Genomic DNA, 20271 nt, shown 5'->3' with positions numbered 1-20271 from the left:
CAGGGCATAGCATAACGTAACCTAACATAACCTGGTGAGGCATAGCATAACGTAACATAGCCTAGCAGGGCAAAGCATAAAGTAACCCAACATAGCCTACCAAGGCATAGCATAACATAACATAACAAAGCCTAGCAAGGGATAGCATAACGTAACCTAACATAGCCCAGTGAGACATAGCATAACATAACGTAAAGTAACATAGCCTAGCAGGGCATGGCATAAAGTAACCTAACATAGCCTATTGAGGCATAGTATAACGTATCATAACAGCCTAGCGAGGCATAACATAGGGCAACGTAACCTAACCTGGCCTAGCGAGGTATAGCATAACGTAACACAGCCTAGCAGGGCATAGCATACCGTAAGCCAACATAGCCTAGCGAGGCATAGCATAACCTAACATAGCTTAACAGGGCATAGCATAATGTAACCTAACATAGCCTAGTGAGGCATAGCATAACAAGTCGTGGCCTAATGGTTAGAGAGTCTGACTTGTAATCCTAAGGTTGTGGGTTCGTGTCTTGGGCCGGCCACGATTGAGGTGCCCTTGAGCAAGGCACCGAACCCCCCAAATGCTCCCTGGGCACCGCAGCATTAATGGCTGCCCACTGCTCCGGGTGTGTGTTCACGGTGTGTGTGTGTTCACTGCTGTGTGTGCACTTTGGATGGGTCAAATGCAGAGAACAAATTCTGAGTATGGTTCACCATACTCAGCCGTATGTCACGTCACTTTCACCGAACATAGCCTAGTGAATCATAGCATAATGTATCATAACAGCCTAGCGAGTCATAACATAGCGTAACGTAACCTAACCTGGCCTAGCCTAGCACAACGCAACATAGCCTAGCAAGGCGTAGCCTACCTAGCATAACAGACTGTACAACACGCCAGCCCGGTTGCTTCCGGCTCAACAAACGCACGATTAGACACGAACATGCGCCCCATATCGATTTACCGTAAGTTCAAAGCATCTTCAAAATTTCCCCTTTGTTCGAGTATACTAATAGTAATCACGACCTCTTATAGTGCCATATCGTGAACACAAAGGAGATAGCTTGCGGTTTAATCTCTAATAGCCACCGAATTTAACTCGCAGCAGCAGCAATGCAGAGGAAACAGCCCCATAACATAACGAGCTGGCAAAGCAAAGCATATCGAGACATAGCATTACCTAGCATGAGGTAAACTAACCTGGCAAAGCAAGCATGGCATGACCCATCGTGACGTGCATAGCATAACCTCATCTTATAACATAGCATAACATACAATAATATAACCTAGCATAGCATAACATGCATAGCATATCGAAGCATAGCCTAACGTAGTGTAGCACTGTACAACACTCCAGCCCTTCCGGCTCAATAAACGCACTATTATACTGTACACGAACATGCGCGCCTTATCGATTTACCGTAAGGTCAAAGCGTCTTCAAACGTCCTTTTCGGCTCAAATAGTAATCACGACCTCTTATAGTCCCATATCGCGAGACCAAAAGAAGGAGATAGCTGTGGTTTAAACTCTAATTAGCCATCAAGTTTGAATTGCAGCAGCAAAGCAGAGGCAGCAGCCCCACAAAAGAAGATAGAAGATAAACAAGTTTAAATCGCAGTTGCTGCAATGCAGAGGAAACAGCCAAGCAGACAGACTGAAAAAAGCATTTAAATAGGGCACCCTGTTTGAAATGGACCAATAGCACGCTTAGGAATAAGATCAGCTGATGGGCGGGGTTAGAAAGTTGACATCAGCTGACAGCCGAGCCTGCCTGAACTGACGCTGAACGCTATATTTAAACTGGTTAACTTTTCCTCCTCCACTGCCCCACTGTCTTGTGGTCTTCTTCAAGGTTCAATTCTGGCACCTTCCCTGTTTTCTTTGTACATGTTACCACTGGGCTCCATTCTGAGGAAATACGGATTGTCGTCTCACTTTTACGTGGACGATACCCAAATCTATTTACCTTTTAAGAAAAATGACCCCTCATCCATTACATCCCTTTTATTCTGTTTAGATGAAGTTAAAGCTTGGCTAGCCCAAAACTTTCTGTTTTTAAATGAAGATAAAACTGAGGTGATAGTGTTCGGCCCCACAGAAAGTGTAAAGGTCAACAACCCTGACTTAGGATGTCTTTCCGTCTTTAGGTCTCCGCAGACCTAAACGGAATCTGGGTGTTCTCTTAGACGAGTCCTTAAAATTTGATGAACAAGTTTCCGCTGTCATTGGATCTAGTTTTTATCAGCTACGCATTTTATCAAAAATTACGCACTTTTTAACTGATAAAACCTTAGCGATGGCAGCACATGCTCTAATCACATCTCGTTTAGACTATTGTAACTCTCTTTACTCTGGTGTTGCCAAAAAGCAATTAACCGTTTACAATTGGTTCAAAATGCTGCTGCCAGATTTATTTTAAAAAAGTGCAAAAGCGATCACATTACCCCTCTTCTGAGGACTCTTTACTTGTTGCCTATTGATTACAGAATTTGTTTTAAAATACTTTTATTTGTTTTTAAGTCCCTGCATAATCAAGCTCCTATTTATTTATCTATCTGAGTTTTTACATCCGTACTCTCCTTCAAGAAGGCTAAAATCAGGCAACCAGAACCTCCTCACTGTTCCCTTTTCAAGAATCAAGCCTAGAGGGGATCGAGCTTTTTCAGTGATTGGGCCACAGCTTTGGAATGATTTGAAAAATAGAATTAAGATTAGCACCCTTTCCCTTTTAAAAACGTATCTCTCTTCCTCAGCATATCTATAGTTGTCCTTTTCATTTTCTTCTTATTGTTTTCTAATTGGTCTATTATTGCTTGTTTTAGTGTTTTAGTGTGTATTATTGTATTGTTTAATTCTATTTTTCTTTTTATTATTATCTCCTGTCTTAGTATCTTTTTTTTCTGAGTATTTTTACTAACACTTTAATGTACAGCACTTTGGTCAGTCCTGTGGCTGTTTTAAATGTGCTTTATAAATAAAGTGAACGTGAACTTGACTCATATGATGTTATAAGATGTTGTCCATGTGGCCCAGCCCTCAGTTCACATATAACATGTTAGTATAAAAAGTGAAACAATCTCCTGTAAAAGTACCAGAGGTTTGTTTAAAGATGATTAGAGGAACTATTAACACACATTAATCCAAACAGTGCAGTTCAGTGTTACATTAAAATAATAAACCATGCAGTAATACATTTATAAATAAAAATACTCACTCAGCTTCTCTGGAGGCTTTGACCACTGGCAGCAGCCTCAGAAGACATTCATGTGATGGATCATATTTCCTCAAATCAAACACATCCAGCTCCTGATCTGAGTTCAGAAACACAAACCCCAGAGCTGACCACTGAGCAGGAGAGAGACTGGTTAAACTTAGAGGACTGTAACCTCCCCTGTACAGGTAGGTTTGTACTTCCTGCACTAGAGAATGATCATTCAGTTCATTCAGACAGTGGAACAGATTGATGGATTTCTCTGGAGATAGATTCTCCCAGATCTTCTCCTTAATGTACTTCACTGTTTCCTGTTTGCTGTGAGATCTGCTTCCTGTCTGTGGCATTAAGTCTAGTAAAAGAATTTGATTGGTCTCCAGTGAGAGACCCAGAAGGAAGCGGAGGAACAGGTCCAGGTGTCCATTCTCACTCTGTAAGGCCTTCTCCACAGCACTCCTGAGGAGATCAGACATGTATGCATTTCTGAAGAAATTAAAAAGTCCAGTGTTTTGCCCCACAAGCACATTTGTATTTCTTAAAATAAAGCAGAAAAATACATATAAAGCAGCCAGAAACTCCTGAACACTCAGATGTACAAAGCTGAACACCTTCCCCAGGTGAAGCCCAAACTCCTCTCTGAAGATCTGGGTACACACTCCTGAGTACACTGACACTTCTCTGACATCAATGCCACACTCCCTCAGGTCTTCCTCATAGAAGATCAGGTTTCCTTTCTCCAGCTGCTGGAAAGCCAGTTTTCCCAGTGCCATGATACTCTCTCTGGTCTGCTGAGGATCAGGGTCACATTTCTGATGGTACTTTTGGTCCTTGTGTTTGATCTGAAAGATCAGGAAGTGTGTGAACATTTGAGTCAGAGTCTTGGGGATCTCTCCACTCTCTGCTTCACCCAACATTCTCTCTAGAACTGTGGCTGAGATCCAGCAGAAAACTGGGATGTGGCACATGATGTAGAGGCTTCTTGAAGACTTCAGGTGTGTGATGATTTTATTGGCCAGGCTCTGGTCACTGATCCTCTTCCTGAAGTACTTCACTTTCTGATGATCACTGAAGCCTCGTACCTCTGTTACCTGGTCTACACACTCAGGAGGGATCTGATTGGCTGCTCCTGGTCTTGTGGTTATCCAGAGGAGAGCAGAGGGAAGCAGATTCCCCTTGATGAGGTTCGTCAGCAGCACATCCACTGAGGCTGACTCTGTCACATCACACAATCTCTCATTCTTCTGGAAATTTAGAGGAAGTCGACACTCATCCAGACCATCAAAGATCAACACCACTTTGTAGGAGTCACAGTCTATTGATTCTAGTTTTCTTATTTCTGGGAAAAAGTGATGAAGAAGTTTCATGAGACTGAGATTTTGCTGCTTCATCAGATTCAGCTCTCTAAAGGGAAGTGGAAACATGAAGAAGACGTCCTGATTTGCTTTTCCTTCAGCCCAGTCCAGAATGAACTTCTGCACAGAGACTGTTTTTCCAATTCCAGCAACTCCTTTAGTCAGCACAGTTCTGATGGACTTGTCTTTAAAGATCTCATTACATTTGATGGGTTTCTCCTGTGTTGCTGGTCTCCTGGACGCTGCCTCAATCTGTCTCACCTCATGTTCATTATTGACATCTCCACTCCAACCCTCTGTGATGTAGAGCTCAGTGTAGATCTCACTCAGAAGTGCTGAGCTTCCATACTGTGAGATTCCTTCATTAATTCTTTTAAACTTCTCTCTCAGATTGGACTTCAACTTTGTCTGATACACAGAGGTGAGTTCTAATAAACAAAGTAATATCTAGTTTAGTTATAAATAGTTACAATGCAAAATCATTCAAACATTGCTATTAATTCCTGACTGATGTACTAAATATTATTGAAGCTGGACCATGAACAGATACAACATGATATTAAAATTAAATTTAAAACTAAAAGTTTATATCTAAAACTTTTTCCTCTCTCTAAAGTGAACCTGATGGAATAAAGTCATGACTCAGAGCTCTTACTGTTGTGCAGTGTGTTAGCGAGATCTGTGTGGTTCATGTTCTTCAGGAAGTGCAGTGTGATCTTCAGCGCTCCGTCTCTGACACTGTGAAGATCCTCCTCATCCTCCACCTCCCTCTCAGTGCATGCTGGGTAATCTGGACTCAGGAGCTTCCTAAACCTCATCAGCTCATTCTTTATCAGAGTGATGACTTTGTGTTCCAGCTCCTGGTTAGAAACACACAGGAACAGATCTAAACATTACTAGAGAGGTTAGATCCCACGAGAGCGCCGCGCGAGCCGGCCCCCCCCCCCCCCTCCCCATATATCAATACAAGTCAAACATCATTGCACAACTTGTACAGTTTGTACCACAGAAAGCTCTGTCAGAAACGGACAGAAAAAAATGAACGAATCACAAAATCAGAATAAATAATTAATCTCACAATAATGGACTTATAATGCTCAGAGAAGAAGTAGACTGTGTGGACTGTTAGATAGGGTCATGAAGGACAGTAGAATTATGTGGATGTAACAGTCAGAGTGTGTGAGTGGCGTGTCTGTTGGAGAAGAAAAAACAGATCGGAGAAGATGAAGGAGGATATGAATGTGTGTGCTTTGTTGTTGATTGGATTCGAGAATTACGACATTCACTGTGTGCCGTGAAAGAACAAGGTCCTCCAAGTACGCGTAGAACGGAATATCGAACTCTACAACAGTTTGTATTGACCTATCTCTGCTTACCATTCAACTATTTTGAAACTTTTGTGTACAATTCTGGTTCCGTATCACATCCCCAAGCCCATCCCATCACATGTCTTACCCCTCCCCAACATGTCTTTTTCCAAAACCTATTAGTTACATTCACTCTACATCTATGAATCTTTTTTCTTATATTGGTCAAGCGCCCGACTTGCCCTGTCTTGATGTTTGATTTTTGTGCATCTGTGAACAAACAAAACCCATCATGTAATATGGACTATAGTATCAGAGCTGCACAAATCATCACACATCGATAAATAGCACACGGCACAGATGATTAACGCTATCCTCATTAGACACACATACACTGATTTCAGGATTTCCTAGCTGACGCACCACATGTATGATAGAACAATGTTTGAATAGCATGAATAGACAGCTTTGATATGTACATTAATGTCCCAGGTGTGTAATGTATCGTCTTCTTCTGTAGCACCACAGACCCTCCAGCTCAGAAGGCACTGACCAGACTGAACTGAACTCTGTAAAGCACTTTTCCTACACTGCCAGTCCTGTGAGCTGCAGCACTGCACAGTATAGTGTTTACTGCTTCAGAACACTTGATAGACTCATGAAGGAAGGCTTCAGAACTGGGTATGGAACGTGAGTTGATCAGGTGGAACCAGACTGCTGTAAACACTCGTCACTATACATGACCTCACATCAGTGTCGACGGTCGTCTGTCTCTGATAAAACCATAGTGGGACGATCCATTGACTGAGTCGCATCTCATGACCACAGCAGCGGGTGTCTGGTGATGAGTCTGAGCTCTTCCCTCCATCATTCTAGAATTACGACAGAAATATCAGCATAATTGAATACTTCTGTTTTGTCTCAGCACTGTAAACAATCTGTCGTTCACATCATTACACCATGATCCATCTTTATTACAAGTTCAGAGTGCCAGTCTGTACACTTATTCAAACAGGAGGACAGGTCTCATTAAATCAGGAGATTACACTGAATCAGGAGTCCCCCAATCACAGCTAACTGACTAAGCTGGTCTTAAAAGCCGGTTAGAGTGTCACTGACTCAAAAGCTATGCTGCTCTTATACATCCACATTCCCAGTCCTTTTTACTCTTGCTCAGTGAATAAATCGGTCTAACTGTTCTTAGATCAGAGATATTAATAACAATGACATGAACAACGAACAATGCAAGGAAAGAAAAAACAAACAATTACAACTAAGTAACTGAGTGAACTAAAAGAGTACACAAACCGTTCAACTCTAGTAATGCATTAGTAATGCATTACAATAGTCCAGTCTAGAGGTCATAAATGCATGAACTAGCTGTCTAATATAACACCCAGGTCCTTCACTGTTGATCTACTAGTAACAGTACATCCCTCTAAATGGAAGTTAACTTGTGAGAGTTTCTGTGTACTTGTTTTTGGACCTATAAGTAGTATTTCTGTCTTATCGGAGTTTAATAACAGAAAATTACAGGTCATCCAATCTTTTATCTCTCTAATGCACTGAGTTAATTTGGACACTGTGGCTATTTCATCTGGTTTTGATGAGATATATAACTGTGTATCGTCAGCATAACAGTGGAAATTAATCCCATGTCTTCTAATGATGTTCCCTAATGGAAGCATGTATGTCGAGAAGAGCAGGGGTCCAAGGACTGATCCTTGAGGGACCCCATAATTAACTGGCAATAAGCTGGAGGATTCACCATTTAATACTACAAAATGGTGTCGATCAGACAGGTAGGATTTAAACCAACTTAAAGCCTGTCCATGAATACCTGTGTAATTTTGTAAGTGATCTAGGGTAACCTAAAGATAGCAAGGAGTTAATAATATTAAGAAGAGGCTCACCAGCTTTATATAACACTTCTTTTAGTAATTTAGTTGGGATGGGGTGTAGTGAACAAGCTTATCTAACTCTTCCTGTCCTGTACTTGTAAAGCACTGTAGTTGTGAGTGTAGCACTTTAGGTGAGACTGAGGCACAAGCTGCTCTCACATGTTGAACATCACCTATTTTGTTCCTGATGCTTTTAATTTTATCAGTGAAGAATCTCATAAAATCCTCACAACTGAATTGAGATCACTAGAGACCTCCACGACCAGTCTGACGAGGCTCATGCTTATAGATATATCCTGATGGTGTAGACTCATTTAGACTGTTGTATTCATTTGGTTTAAAATCTCTTTAAAAAATAAAATCTCTTATTGTTTTTCTTGCCAGGCATATATTTTTCTCTCCCTGCACTTGACAGACAGGGCAAACAATTGACACACATACACAGAGCGCTTCCTGAAGACAAAGAAGTGTGGTGTGATGTAGGTGCCCTTATATGGACTTGCTGGCACATAATCACTCCGTCATATGTCCTTCCCGAGCCATTAAAATGGCGTGTGTGCACACAGAGCTTCAGACATAACTTCCTCCCAGAAGCATTCCCATACCATCAGCACTGACGCAGCATCGAGTTCCCTCAAAAGGGAACACAAGGTTTTGTGTCCACAGCTTTCTGCCAGCATCATATGAACACACAGTCAGCAGTGCAGCTGAGGAGACTTCTCAGGATGTTTTGCAGAAGCATGAAATCATGAGAGAGGAGCAGAATGACCGTTATGAGATCATACTAATAAATCATATAAATAGGGTTTTAGATTATTAATTCATTCATTCATTCATTCATTCATTCATTCATTCATTCATTCATTCATCTTCTACCGCTTATCCAAACTACTCGGGTCACGGGGAGCCTGTGCCTATCTCAGGCGTCATCGGGCATCAAGGCAGGATACACCCTGGATGGAGTGCCAACCCATCGCAGGGCACACACACTCTCAGTTTTAGATTATTGTTATTGGTTTTTGGTGTACATTCACCCCGAGGCAAGCTCATTGTGCTCATTGTGCACTTTGTTATTGCTTATAGAGGGTGGATCAGGACAACAAACACAGGCTTACACTGAGAGTGTTTCTTGGTTTGTTTTTATCTTTGCATTTTACTTATTTCTACTTATGCTAGAATTGTTTGACTATTTGAAGGAGATTTTGGTTTGTAATTTTCTTCTTTTACCTTACATATATTACACACACCTATTTGTATTACACTACTTTTAATAAAAACAAGGCCTCCCATTGTGAGGATCCTGAAAAGACAAAAAGGTCTAAGTCTGACTCCTTCATCTAAAGATTCAAACAATAGATTATGTAGAAGAACTTGAAGAGGATCCTTTGTTAGAAGACAGAGGGACATCGAAGGACACCTGCGTTCAAGGTAAGAGTAACTCTACTTGTGATCTTGTGTTTTCAAAACTAACCCATGCAAAATAAGACACATCCTTTAGTGGGAGGGTGGAAGGGTTTCCTACGCACTCCGAAAACATGTGTCACTAAGGAACAAGTACATCAGTATAATTACTTCACTTCCCTCCACCACCTCTTAGGAAAAGTAAAATAAGTAAATATAAATCGATTCTGGTGTAAAACAATCGATTTTAAAATTGTTTTAAAAAGAATTGCAATAGTTATGTAAGGACGAGTCATACGGCTAGTGATCCATGTACAGCGTATTTTATTAACAATTCGGATACAGACAGGCAGGGTCAAAAACAGCAGAACGATATTGAAGGACAGGCAAAATCATAAACGAAAAGGCAGGCAGAAGGTCAGGGCAGGCAGCAAACAATCAGAGGATCAAGGTACAAAACAGAGTCAAAACCAAAATCAGAATCACAACACGGAAACAGTCAGAATGACAGCAAAAGCTAGTCGAGACTTCGCACTGGGGGAAAGTTCAAGTTCAGTTTATATAGCGTTGGAAATGGGAAACAGCTGGTTGAGTAATTAGCCCCGGAGAAGTTGTTTGTGGGAACTGCAGTCGTCAGTTTCTCTTAGTTGCCGGTTGTGAGGCGGGGCAGGTGCGCCGACCGTGACAAGTTAGGTGAATTGATTTTTTTCCCTCAGCCCTACTGGTCAACTTCTTTCTCCACTATCATCACTAATGTCAGCTGTGAAGCATAAACACTTTTTACCACACAGCACAAACTCCCTCAGCCATCATCACATATCTCTGGTAGTGATGCTCTTGGTCACTGTGTGTTTAATCCAAATGATGTATTAATGTTCAGTTAAAACGTTACAGTCTGTACAGTAGCGTTATCTGTGTACAGTGTTAAGAGCCAGTCTAGGGTTAGATTTCACAGAGTAATCAGTTCAGGATTCAAGGACTTTGTATATTTAATAGAACCAGGAATGACAGACACACAGAAAGGTTCCATGAAAAGAGTGTTGGTATATTGTTAACACTGATATCAGGATTGAGCTGAGCCTTTAATCTTTATAGTATCATCAACTAAAACATGTTGAGGACAGTACAAAGAGATATAGTGAAAAACTTGCAGGACAACGATTGACTATTTTATGTACAAGAAATGTAGAAAACTTTACAGACAAAATCAGATAAGGAAACAAGTTTGAGTATTCAATTCAATTCAATTCAATTCAAGTTTATTTGTATAGCGCTTTTTACAATAGACATTGTCTCAAAGCAGCTTTACAGAACATAAACACAGAGCAGAAGGTAAACATAATTAATGATAAAGGAATTAACGAATAATAAAAGAAATAAGAATTAACAGAATAAAAATTCTAGATTATTATTAGATGTATATAGTTCACAGTGTGTATGTATTTATTCCCCTATGAGCAAGTCTGAGATGACTCAGGCAGCAGTGGCAAGGAAAAACTGCCTTAAATTGGTAAAGGAAGAAACCTTGAGAGGAACCGGACTCAAGGGGGAACCCATCCTCATATGGGTGACACTGGGGGTGTGATTGTAATATACAGTCAGTTAAATGTGGTATTGGTGTGAGGTTCAAGGACTTCTGATCTCCTGAGTACCACAGAGTCTAACTGGAGATGTCTCAGGATTCTTAGAGTCGGCCTCGGCTCAGTGGACGTCCAAAGGCTTCGTCCCACAGAGGACGTTGGGAGCTGGTACAGTGTCTGGATGCCTCGGGATGGGTACAAAGAGAGAAGCAGTGGAAAGGGATTAACATATCTGCTGTTCATAAAAATGTGCTGGTCTGATGTACTGGTGCATGATATTATGGGATGTATTATGTGTACGCCTGACTAAAGAGATGAGTTTTTAATCTACATTTAAACTGGGAAAGTGTGTCTGCGCCCCGAACACTATCAGGAAGACTATTCCAAAGTTTGGGAGCTAAATAAGAAAATGCTCTACCACCTTTAGTAGACTTAGATATTCTGGGAACTAGCAGAAGTCCTGAGTTTTGTGATCTCAGAGAGCGTGAAGGATTGTAACGTGTTAGAAGACTAGTTAGATACATGGGAGCTAAACCATTAAGAGCCTTGTACGTAAGTAGCAGCAGTTTGTAGTCAATTCTATACTTAACAGGTAGCCAGTGTAGAGATGATAAAATTGGGGTTATATGGTCATACTTTCTTGTCCTAGTGAGAACTCTGGCAGCTGCATTTTGGACTAACTGTAACCTATTTATTAAAGATGCAGGACAACCACCTAGTAATGCATTACAATAGTCCAGTCTAGAGGTCATGAACGCATGAACTAGCTTCTCAGCATCAGATACAGACAGGATGTTTCTCAGCTTGGCAATGTTTCTAAGGTGGAAGAAGGTTGTTTTGGTAGTATGGGCGATATGATTTTTAAAAGACAAGTTACTGTCTAATATAACACCGAGGTCTTTCACTGTCGAGCTACTAGTAACAGTACATCCCTCTAAATGGGAGTTAAGTTGTGAGAGTTTATGTGCACTGGTTTTTGGACCTATGAGTAGTATTTCTGTCTTATCGGAGTTTAACAATAGAAAGTTGCAGCTCATCCAGTCTTTTATCTCTCTAAGGCACTGAGTTAATTTGGACACTGTGGCTATTTCATCTGGTTTTGATGAGATATATAACTGTGTGTCATCAGCATAACAATGGAAACTAATCCCATGTCTTCTAATAATGTTCCCTAATGGAAGCATGTATATAGAGAAAAGCAGAGGTCCTAGAACTGATCCTTGAGGGACCCCATAATTAACGGGTAGTAAACTGGAGGATTCACCATTTAATTCTACAAAATGGTATCGGTCAGACAGGTACGATCTAAACCAGCTTAAAGCCTGACCATGAATACCTGTGTAATATTGTAAGCGATCTAGAAGAATGTTGTGATCTATAGTGTCGAATGCAGCACTAAGGTCAAGTAGAACTAATAGTGACATACAGTCTTGGTCCGAAGCTAAGAACAAGTCGTTTGTAACTTTAACAAGTGCAGTTTCTGTGCTATGATGGGGCCTGAAACCTGACTGAAACTCTTCAAGGATGTTGCTCTCCTGTAAGAAGGAGCTCAGTTGAACAGACACAACCTTTTCAAGTATTTTAGACATAAACAGGAGGTGTGAGATAGGTCTGTAATTTGATAGTTCATTAGGGTCTAAGTTAGGTTTTTTGATGAGTGGCCTAATAACTGCCAACTTAAAAGACTTCGGGACGTAACCTAAAGATAACGAGGAGTTAATGATATTAAGAAGAGGCTCACCAGCTTTATGTAACACTTCTTTCAGTAGTTTAGTTGGGATGGGGTCTAGTGAACATGTTGTTGATTTAGCTGTAGTAATAAGTTTATCTAACTCTTCCTGTCCTGAACTTGTAAAGCTGTGCAAAGCCTTAGGTGAGATTGTGTCACTGGTTGCTCTCATATGTTGAGCGTCGCCTATTTTATTCCTGATACTTTCGATTTTATCAGTGAAGAATCTCATAAAGTCACTACTGAAATGTGATGGAATAGTGTGTTCAGATTTCTGATTTTTTGTTAAACTAGCCACTGTGCTAAATAAAAACCTGGGATTGTTCTGGTTATTTTCTATGAGTTTGCTCAGGTGCTCAGCCCTAGCAGCTTTTAGAGCCTGTCTGTAGCTGGACATACTGTCCTTATACGCAATTCTAAACACCTCTAATTTAGTTTTTCTCCATTTCCGTTCGAGGTTACGGGACTCCCTCTTGAGTGTGTGAGTATGACTATTATACCATGGTGCAAGTGTTTTATCTCTAACCTTCTGTAATCTGACTGGGGCAACAGTGTCTAATGTGCTAGTGAATATAGCGTCTATGCTGTTAGTCATTGCATCTAGGTCGTTTGAGTTTGAGGGTACAGTAAGAAGTCCAGACAGATCAGGCAGGTTATTTGTGAATCTGTCTTTGGTGGTCGGAATAATGGTTCTACCGAGTCGATAACGTGGTGAGACATAGTTAGTCTGTTCTATAGGTAGTGTGTACATTATGAGGTAATGGTCTGTGATGTCATCACTTTGAGGTATGATATCTATATCAGTGACTTCTATGCTGTGTGATATTATTAAATCTAGTGTGTGGTTACGTCGATGAGTTGCACTAGTGATGTTTTGTTTGAGCCCAAGTGAGTTTAGTAAGTCCATAAATGTGAGTCCTAAAGCGTCGTTTGTGTCGTCAACATGAATGTTAAAGTCTCCTACAATTAATGCTTTGTCAAAGTTAACTAATAGGTCTGAGAGGAAATCTGTGAATTCTCTAAGAAAAACTGTGTAGGGCCCTGGGGGTCTGGGGCCCTGGGGGTCTGTACACGGTCGCTAGAGCAAGAGACATCAGGGATTTCTTCGTGTGCACGTGCGATAGTGTAACATTAAGGACGAGCACTTCAAAAGAACTAAATCTACGCTGTGTTCTCTGGGTAACAGTGAGGTAATCACTAAGGATAGTGGCGACACCACCTCCACGACCAGTCAGACAAGGTTCGTGCTTAGTGTCTACTTGAACACAAGGTTCTAATATCAGGATCCATCCATCCATCCCTCCATCTTCTACCGCTTATCCGGGGCCGGGTCGCGAGGGCAGCAGACTAAGCAGGGATGCCCAGACTTCCCTCTCCCCAGACACTTCCTCCAGCTCTTCCAGGGGAATACCGAGGCGTTCCCAGGCCAGCCGAGAGACATAATCCCTCCAGCGTGTCCTAGGTCTTCGCCGGGGCCTCCTCCCGGTTGGACATGCCCGGAACACCTCCCCAGGGAGGCATCCAGGAGGCATTCGAAACAGATGCCCGGCTGACCCCTCTAACCCCTCTCGATGTGGAGGAGCAACGGCTCTCCTCTGAGCTCCTCCCGAGTGACTGAGCTCCTCATCCTATGTCTAAGGGAGAGCTCAGCCACCCCACGGAGGAAACTCATTTCAGCTGCCTGTATCTGGGTTCTTGGCCTTTCGGTCATAACCCAAAGCTCATGACCATAGGTGAGGGTAGGAACGTAGATCGACTGGTAAATAGAGATCTTCGCCTTGCGGCTCAGCTCTTTCTTCACCACAACAGACCGGTATATCGACCGCATCACTGCAGAAGATACACCGATCCGCCTGTCGATCTCCCGCTCCATCCTTTCCTCACTCGTGAACAAGACCCCAAGATACTTAAACTCTTCCACTTGAGGCAGGAGCTCTCCGCCAAACTGAAGGGGACAAGCCACCCTTTTCCGGCTGAGAACCATGGCCACTGACTTGGAGGTTCTGATTCTCATTCCTGCCACTTCATAATCAGCTGCAAACCATCCCAGTGCACACTGAAGGTTCTGTTTTGAGGAAGCCAACAGGACAACATCATCTGCAAAAAGCAGAGATGAAATCCTGTGGTGTCCAAAACGGACTCCCTCCGGCCCCTGACTGCTCCTAGAAATCCTGTCTATATAAATATTGAACAGGACCGGTGACAAAGGGCAGCTCTGTCGGAGTCCAACATTCACTGGGAACAAGTCTGACTTACTGCTGGCTATGCGAACCAAACTCCTGCTCCGGTCATATATGGACCGGACGGCCCTTAGCAGAGGGCCCCGGACCCCATACACCCGGAGCACCCCGCACAGGTCACCACGAGGGACACAGTCGAATGCCTTCTCCAAATCCTCAAAGCACATGTGGACAGGTTGGACAAACTCCCATGCACCCTCCAGCAAGCTGGCGAGGGTATAGAGATGGTCCAGTGTTCCACGACCGGGACGAAACCCGCATTGTTCCTCCTGCATCCGAGGTTCGACTATCGGCCGGATTCTCCTCTCCAGTACCTGGCATAGACTTTTACGGGGAGGCTGAGGAGCGTGATCCCCCTGTAGTTGGAACACACCCTCCAGTCCCCCTTCTTAAACAGAGGGACCACCACCCCAGTCTGCCAGTCCAGAGGCACTGTCCCCAGCCGCCACACGATGTTGCAGAGGTGTGTCAACCAAGACAGCCCCACAACATCCAGAGACTTGAGGTACTCAGGGCGGATCTCATCCACCCCTGGTGCCTTGCCACTAAGGAGATTCTTAACTACCTCAGTTACTTCAGCTTGAGAGATCGACAAGTCCACAACCGAGCCCTTGGCCTCTGCTCCCTCACTGCTTCCCCCTCCTGAGGTGCCAGACGGTTTGCCAGAATTTCTTCGAGGCCAACCGATAGTCCTTCTCCATGGCCTCACCAAACTCCTCCCAGACCCGAGTTTTTGCCTCTGCAACCACCCAGGCTGAAGCTCGCTTGGCCCTCCTGTACCTATCAGCTGCCTCCGGAGTCCTCCGAGCCAACAAGGCTCGATAGGACTCCTTCTTCAGCTTGACGGCATCCCTTACTTCCGGGGTCCACCACCGGGTACGGGGATTGCCGACACAACACTCACCGGAGACCTTACGGCCACAGCTAGGATCAGTCGCGTTGACAATGGAGGTGGAGAACATGGTCCACTCGGACTCAATGTCTCCAACCTCCCTCGGGATCTGGTTGAAGCTCTGCCAGAGGTGGGAGTTCTGATCTCTCTGACCGGAGACTCTGCCAAACGTTCCCAGCAGACCCTCACAGTACATTTGGGTCTGCCAAGTCTGTCCAACTTCCTCCCCCGCCATCGGATCCAACTCACCACCAGGTGGTGATCAGTTGACAGCTCCGCCCCATTCTTTACCCGAGTGTCCAAGACATATGGCTGGAGGTCAGATGAAACAACCACAAAGTCGATCATCGACCTCCGACCTAGGGTGTCCTGGTGCCATGTGAACAGATGGACACCCTTATGCTTGAACATGGTATTCGTTATGGACAAACTGTGACTAGCACAGAAGTCCAAAAACAGAACACCACTTGGGTTCAGGTCGGGGGGGCTGTTCCTCCCAATCACATCCCTCCAGGTGTCACTGTCGCTGCCCATGTGAGCGTTGACGTCCCCCAGTAGAACAACAGAGTCCCCGGTTGGAGCATTTTCCAGCACCCCTCCTAGAGACGTCAAGAAGAAGGTCAGGTACTCTACACTGCCACTTGGCCCATAAGCACAAATAACTGTGAGAGACCTATCCCCGACCCGAAGGCGCAGGGAAACGACCCTCTCATGGTGAACTCCAACACATGGTGACTGAGCTGGGGGGGTATGAGCAAGCCCACACCAGCCCGCCTCCTCTCACCATGGGCAACTCCAGAGTAGTAGAGAGTCCAGCCTCTCTCGAGGAGTTGGGTTCCAGAGCCCAAGCTGTGCGTGCAGGCAAGCCCAACTATCTCTAGTCGGTATCTCTCAGCCTCCCGCACCAGCTCAGGCTCCTTTTCCCCCAGTGAGGTGACAGTGAGGCCCCTGCCTTTGACTGCCACCCAATCCACAATGCACCAGCCCCTTACGGTTCCTCCTGCAGGTTGTGGGCCCACGGGAGATCAGCCCCACGTCGCTCCTTCGGGCTGGGCCTGGCCGGGCCCCGTGGGGGAAGACCCGGCCACCAGGCGCTCACATGCGAGCCCCAACCCCGGGCATGGATCCAGGGTGGGGCCTCGGTTGCGCCATACCAGGCGACGTCACGGACCTTGGTTTTGACTTCTTCATAAGGGGCTGCAGTCTGTGTACAGGTGTGACAAGTAAGAATGCACATCACAGAGAAAAGGATCCTGCGATTTCTCGCCACATCACAAGAGAGTATGTAAACCTGACATTAAGATGTTTTTTATTGACAGATGCTTAGATGTTTTTTATGGACAGACGTGTGTGTGTGTGTGTGTGTGTGTGTGTGTGTGTGTGTGTGTGTGTGTGTGTGTACCTCAATGTCTCCAGTGTACAGTGTGGATCCTTCAGTCCATCAGAGAGCAGCTTCACTCCTGAATCCTGCAGTTTATTGTAACTCAGGTTCAGTTCTCTCAGATTGGAGGAGTTTGAGCTGAGAACTGAGGACAGAACTCTTCAGCTTTCCTCTGTCAGATTACACTCACGCAGACTGGAAGAGAAATGATGGTGTTTGATTTATTTCTCTGATAGTGAATTGAGGTGTTTTCATCAGTGAGAAATAAAGTGTCTACCTGAACACAAGGTAGTAAATATCAGGATAAAAATATAAAATGAACATCTGTGTACAGATGAGAGAGCAGCTTCACTCCTGAATCCTGCAGCAGTTTATTGTTACTCAGGTTCAGTTCTCTCAGACTGGAGGAGTTTGAGCTGAGCACTGAGGACAGAACTCTACAGCTTTCCTCTGTCAGATTACACCAACACAGACTGGAAGAGAAATGATGAAATATTTGATTTATTTCATTGATAGTGAATTGAGGTGTTTCCATCAGTGAGAAATAAAGTGTCCACCTGAACACAAGGTTCTAATATCAGGATAAAAATATAAAATAAACATCTGTGTACAGATGTGATAAGTAAGAATGTGCATCACAGAGAAAAGGATACTGCGATTTCTCGCCAAATCACAAAAGAGTATGTAAACCTGACATTAAGATGTTTTTTTATCGACAGACGTGTGTGTGTGTGTGTGTGTGTGTGTGTACCTCAGTATCTCCAGTGTACAGTGTGGATTCTTCAGTCCAACAGAGAGCAGCTTCACTCCTGAATCCTGCAGTTTATTGTGACTTAGGTTCAGTTCTCTCAGACTGGAGAAGTTTGAGCTGAGAACTGAGGACAGAACTCTACTTTCCCCTGTCAGATTACACCGACACAGACTGGAAGAGAAATGATGAAATATATCAGAACACTGATCTCAAACACACACAAACAGCCATAATCCAGGTAAATTTGAAGATGTAACAGAAATGTCAGTGTGTTTGTGTCACACACACAAATCAGAGGACAGGACACCACATCAGCACATTTACAGGAGCAGGGACGTCTTTCTGCACGCTACAATTTATTATAAGACCATTAGGTATAAGACCATCGTGTACTGTACATAACAGATTTTTTTAAATTTATTTTATTATGTTTTATTTCTTTATTTAACCAGGTGAGTCAGTTCAGAAGCAGTTCTCATTTACAATGATGCCCTGACCAAGAGGGAACATAAAAACTAATACAATACACAAACACAGCTATAAACGATGACATGCAAAAACAAACAAAAAACTAAAAACAAATACAGTGATCGTGAGTTAGTGACTGAATTGAATATTTAAAGGAAGAAAGCGATCGAAATTATCTAAGCTTAAGAGTCAGCTGCAGATGATTCCAATCATATGCAGCAGAAAACTGAAAACAGCAACGACCAAAAGGATGTACGGACTTTAGGAATGCAGAAATTAAAGAATCGGTTAGAGCGCAGATTATGACTTGTATTATTAACATTAAGAAGAGACCGTAAATATGAGGGAGTTTTACCAATAAGAGTTTTATAAATGAACAGAAACCAATGAGTTTGTCTGTGAGAATGAAGAGAATACCAATTCAACAAAGAATACAGGAGGCAATGGTGAGTGTTAAATGAAGCTCCAGTCACAAAGCAGATTGCAGCATGATAAATAACATCCAGTTTATGAAGGAGAGTTTTTGAAGCAACTTAGTGAACCCTTCTTTCTCGACAGAGTAAATGGGATCATGTCTTTAATGCCTCTACAACTGAGAAGTGAACGTGGGGTTTTCTTCTCAAATCTGAGCTCCTTCCCTGTTTACAGAGTGACATCACATCAGCACGACTGCACACAGCATCAGAAATAAACAAAGTCAAACTTCTTACCTTTAAATGAGTGACACTGTACATACACAAATATTAGCTTTAGATGGATCAACATACAGACATTTGTTTGTTAAATCTAAAACACTGACTATACACATAGCAGGGAAATCTAACCCACCTTGTAGGTAAAAATCTAACACAACACTTCTGTGTGTTACACTAAAGGATTTGTGTAGGTGGGCTTCAGGTGGCTATAAGTGACATGGTAGAATGTAGTGTACCTGTCACGGTTAGTCACAGGCGAATGCGGATCCAAATACAGTTAAATCATTTTAATAGACAAAAACAGGAAACAAGAAACAAACAAGCAGGCAAAAACAGAACAGGGCAGAACACTGAGCAGGACAGGGCACAGAAACAGAGACATAAACAGACAGCATAGCACATACTAACAACGACTCCCAACAGGGAAAATGAACAGAGTAGATATAGGGAACAAGAACCAATCACAAGAAGGAGGCAATCACAGACTAAGACAAAATGAGTGCAGTTAATGTCCATGGTAACAAATAGGTGGGCAGGGTCAACAATTAACAGCAGACCCCCCCCCACCCCCCTACGTGCGGCTTCCAGACGCTCCCAAGTTTACAGAAACCAGTCCAGGAGGATGGACCGAAGGCACATCCAGGGTGGGGAGCGGTTCGGGTTTGTGTAGTGGCGGCGCCAGCCGAGCAGGAGGCCAGGGCGGCGCCGGCAGAGCAGGTGACCGGGGTGGTGCAGCAGGCGGAGCCGGAGACCAGAGCAGGACTGGAGACCATGGTGGTGGTGGAGGCGGAGCCAGTGACCAGAGCAGGACCGGAGACCAGGGTGGTGCTGGAGGCAGAGCCAAAGACCAGAGCAGGACCAAAGACAGGGTGGTGCCGCAGGTTGAGCCAGGGACCAAAGCGGAGTTGGCGGCCAGGGTGGTGCTGGAGGTGCTCTGAGCCTGTAAACAGGGACAGGAGGTAGAAGGGCTGGCAAATCTAGTGAAACAAAACACAAGACAGATACCATAGGAACATTGGTAGGTTCAGACCAGGCAGAGAGTTCAAGGAGTTTGGGTGTAACCAAGTCGACTGCGTTCTCCGACTCAGTCATTTCGGTCAACCCAGCCGATTCGGCTGGTTCCGTCGACCCAGCTGGCCCATCTGGTTCCGTCAACCCGGTCGGTTCCGTCGACCTGGTCAGTTCCGTCGACCCGGTCGGTTCAGCAGGTTCCATCGACCCGGTCGGTTCCGTCGACCCGGTCGGTTCAGCAGGTTCCATTGACCCGGTCGGTTCCGGCTGGTTCCGATGACCCGGTCGGTTCCGGCTGGTTCTGGCGACCCGGCTGGTTCCGGCGACCCAGTCGGTTCGGCTGGTGAGGCCGAGCT

At 44.0% G+C, this 20271-nt stretch overlaps 1 protein-coding gene across 1 annotated transcript; it reads right to left on the bottom strand.

Moving 5' to 3' along the window:
* Positions 1-3206: 3206 nt before the first annotated feature.
* On the bottom strand, positions 3207-19996 carry LOC125138986 (NLR family CARD domain-containing protein 3-like). Its single transcript, XM_047801541.1, has 4 exons — positions 19910-19996; positions 16709-16813; positions 5215-5416; positions 3207-4987 (listed from the first exon to the last, which is right to left on the bottom strand). Exons 1-4 carry the CDS (start codon positions 19994-19996, stop codon positions 3207-3209), a joined length of 2175 nt encoding a protein of 724 aa, XP_047657497.1.
* Positions 19997-20271: the final 275 nt, after the last annotated feature.

This window comes from Tachysurus fulvidraco, chromosome 16, assembly GCF_022655615.1.
Source record: "Tachysurus fulvidraco isolate hzauxx_2018 chromosome 16, HZAU_PFXX_2.0, whole genome shotgun sequence".
NCBI classification, from domain to species: Eukaryota; Metazoa; Chordata; class Actinopteri; order Siluriformes; family Bagridae; genus Tachysurus; species Tachysurus fulvidraco.
The sequence above is the reverse complement of the archived record's forward strand: the minus strand, read 5'-3'. Positions and strand labels throughout refer to the sequence as shown.

What these genes read in the sequence shown, in the direction of transcription:
- LOC125138986 (XM_047801541.1), bottom strand. Translation starts at nt 19,996, where the DNA reads ATGACTGAGTCGGAGAACGCAGTCGACTTGGTTACACCCAAACTCCTT. An exon ending in CCCGGGGTTGGGGCTCGCAT is followed by an intron (nt 5,417 to 16,708) that starts GTGAGCGCCTGG and finishes TCTAACCAGGAG; the next exon opens with CTGGAACACAAAGTCATCAC. An exon ending in CGCTAACACACTGCACAACA is followed by an intron (nt 4,988 to 5,214) that starts GTAAGAGCTCTG and finishes TTTGTTTATTAG; the next exon opens with AACTCACCTCTGTGTATCAG.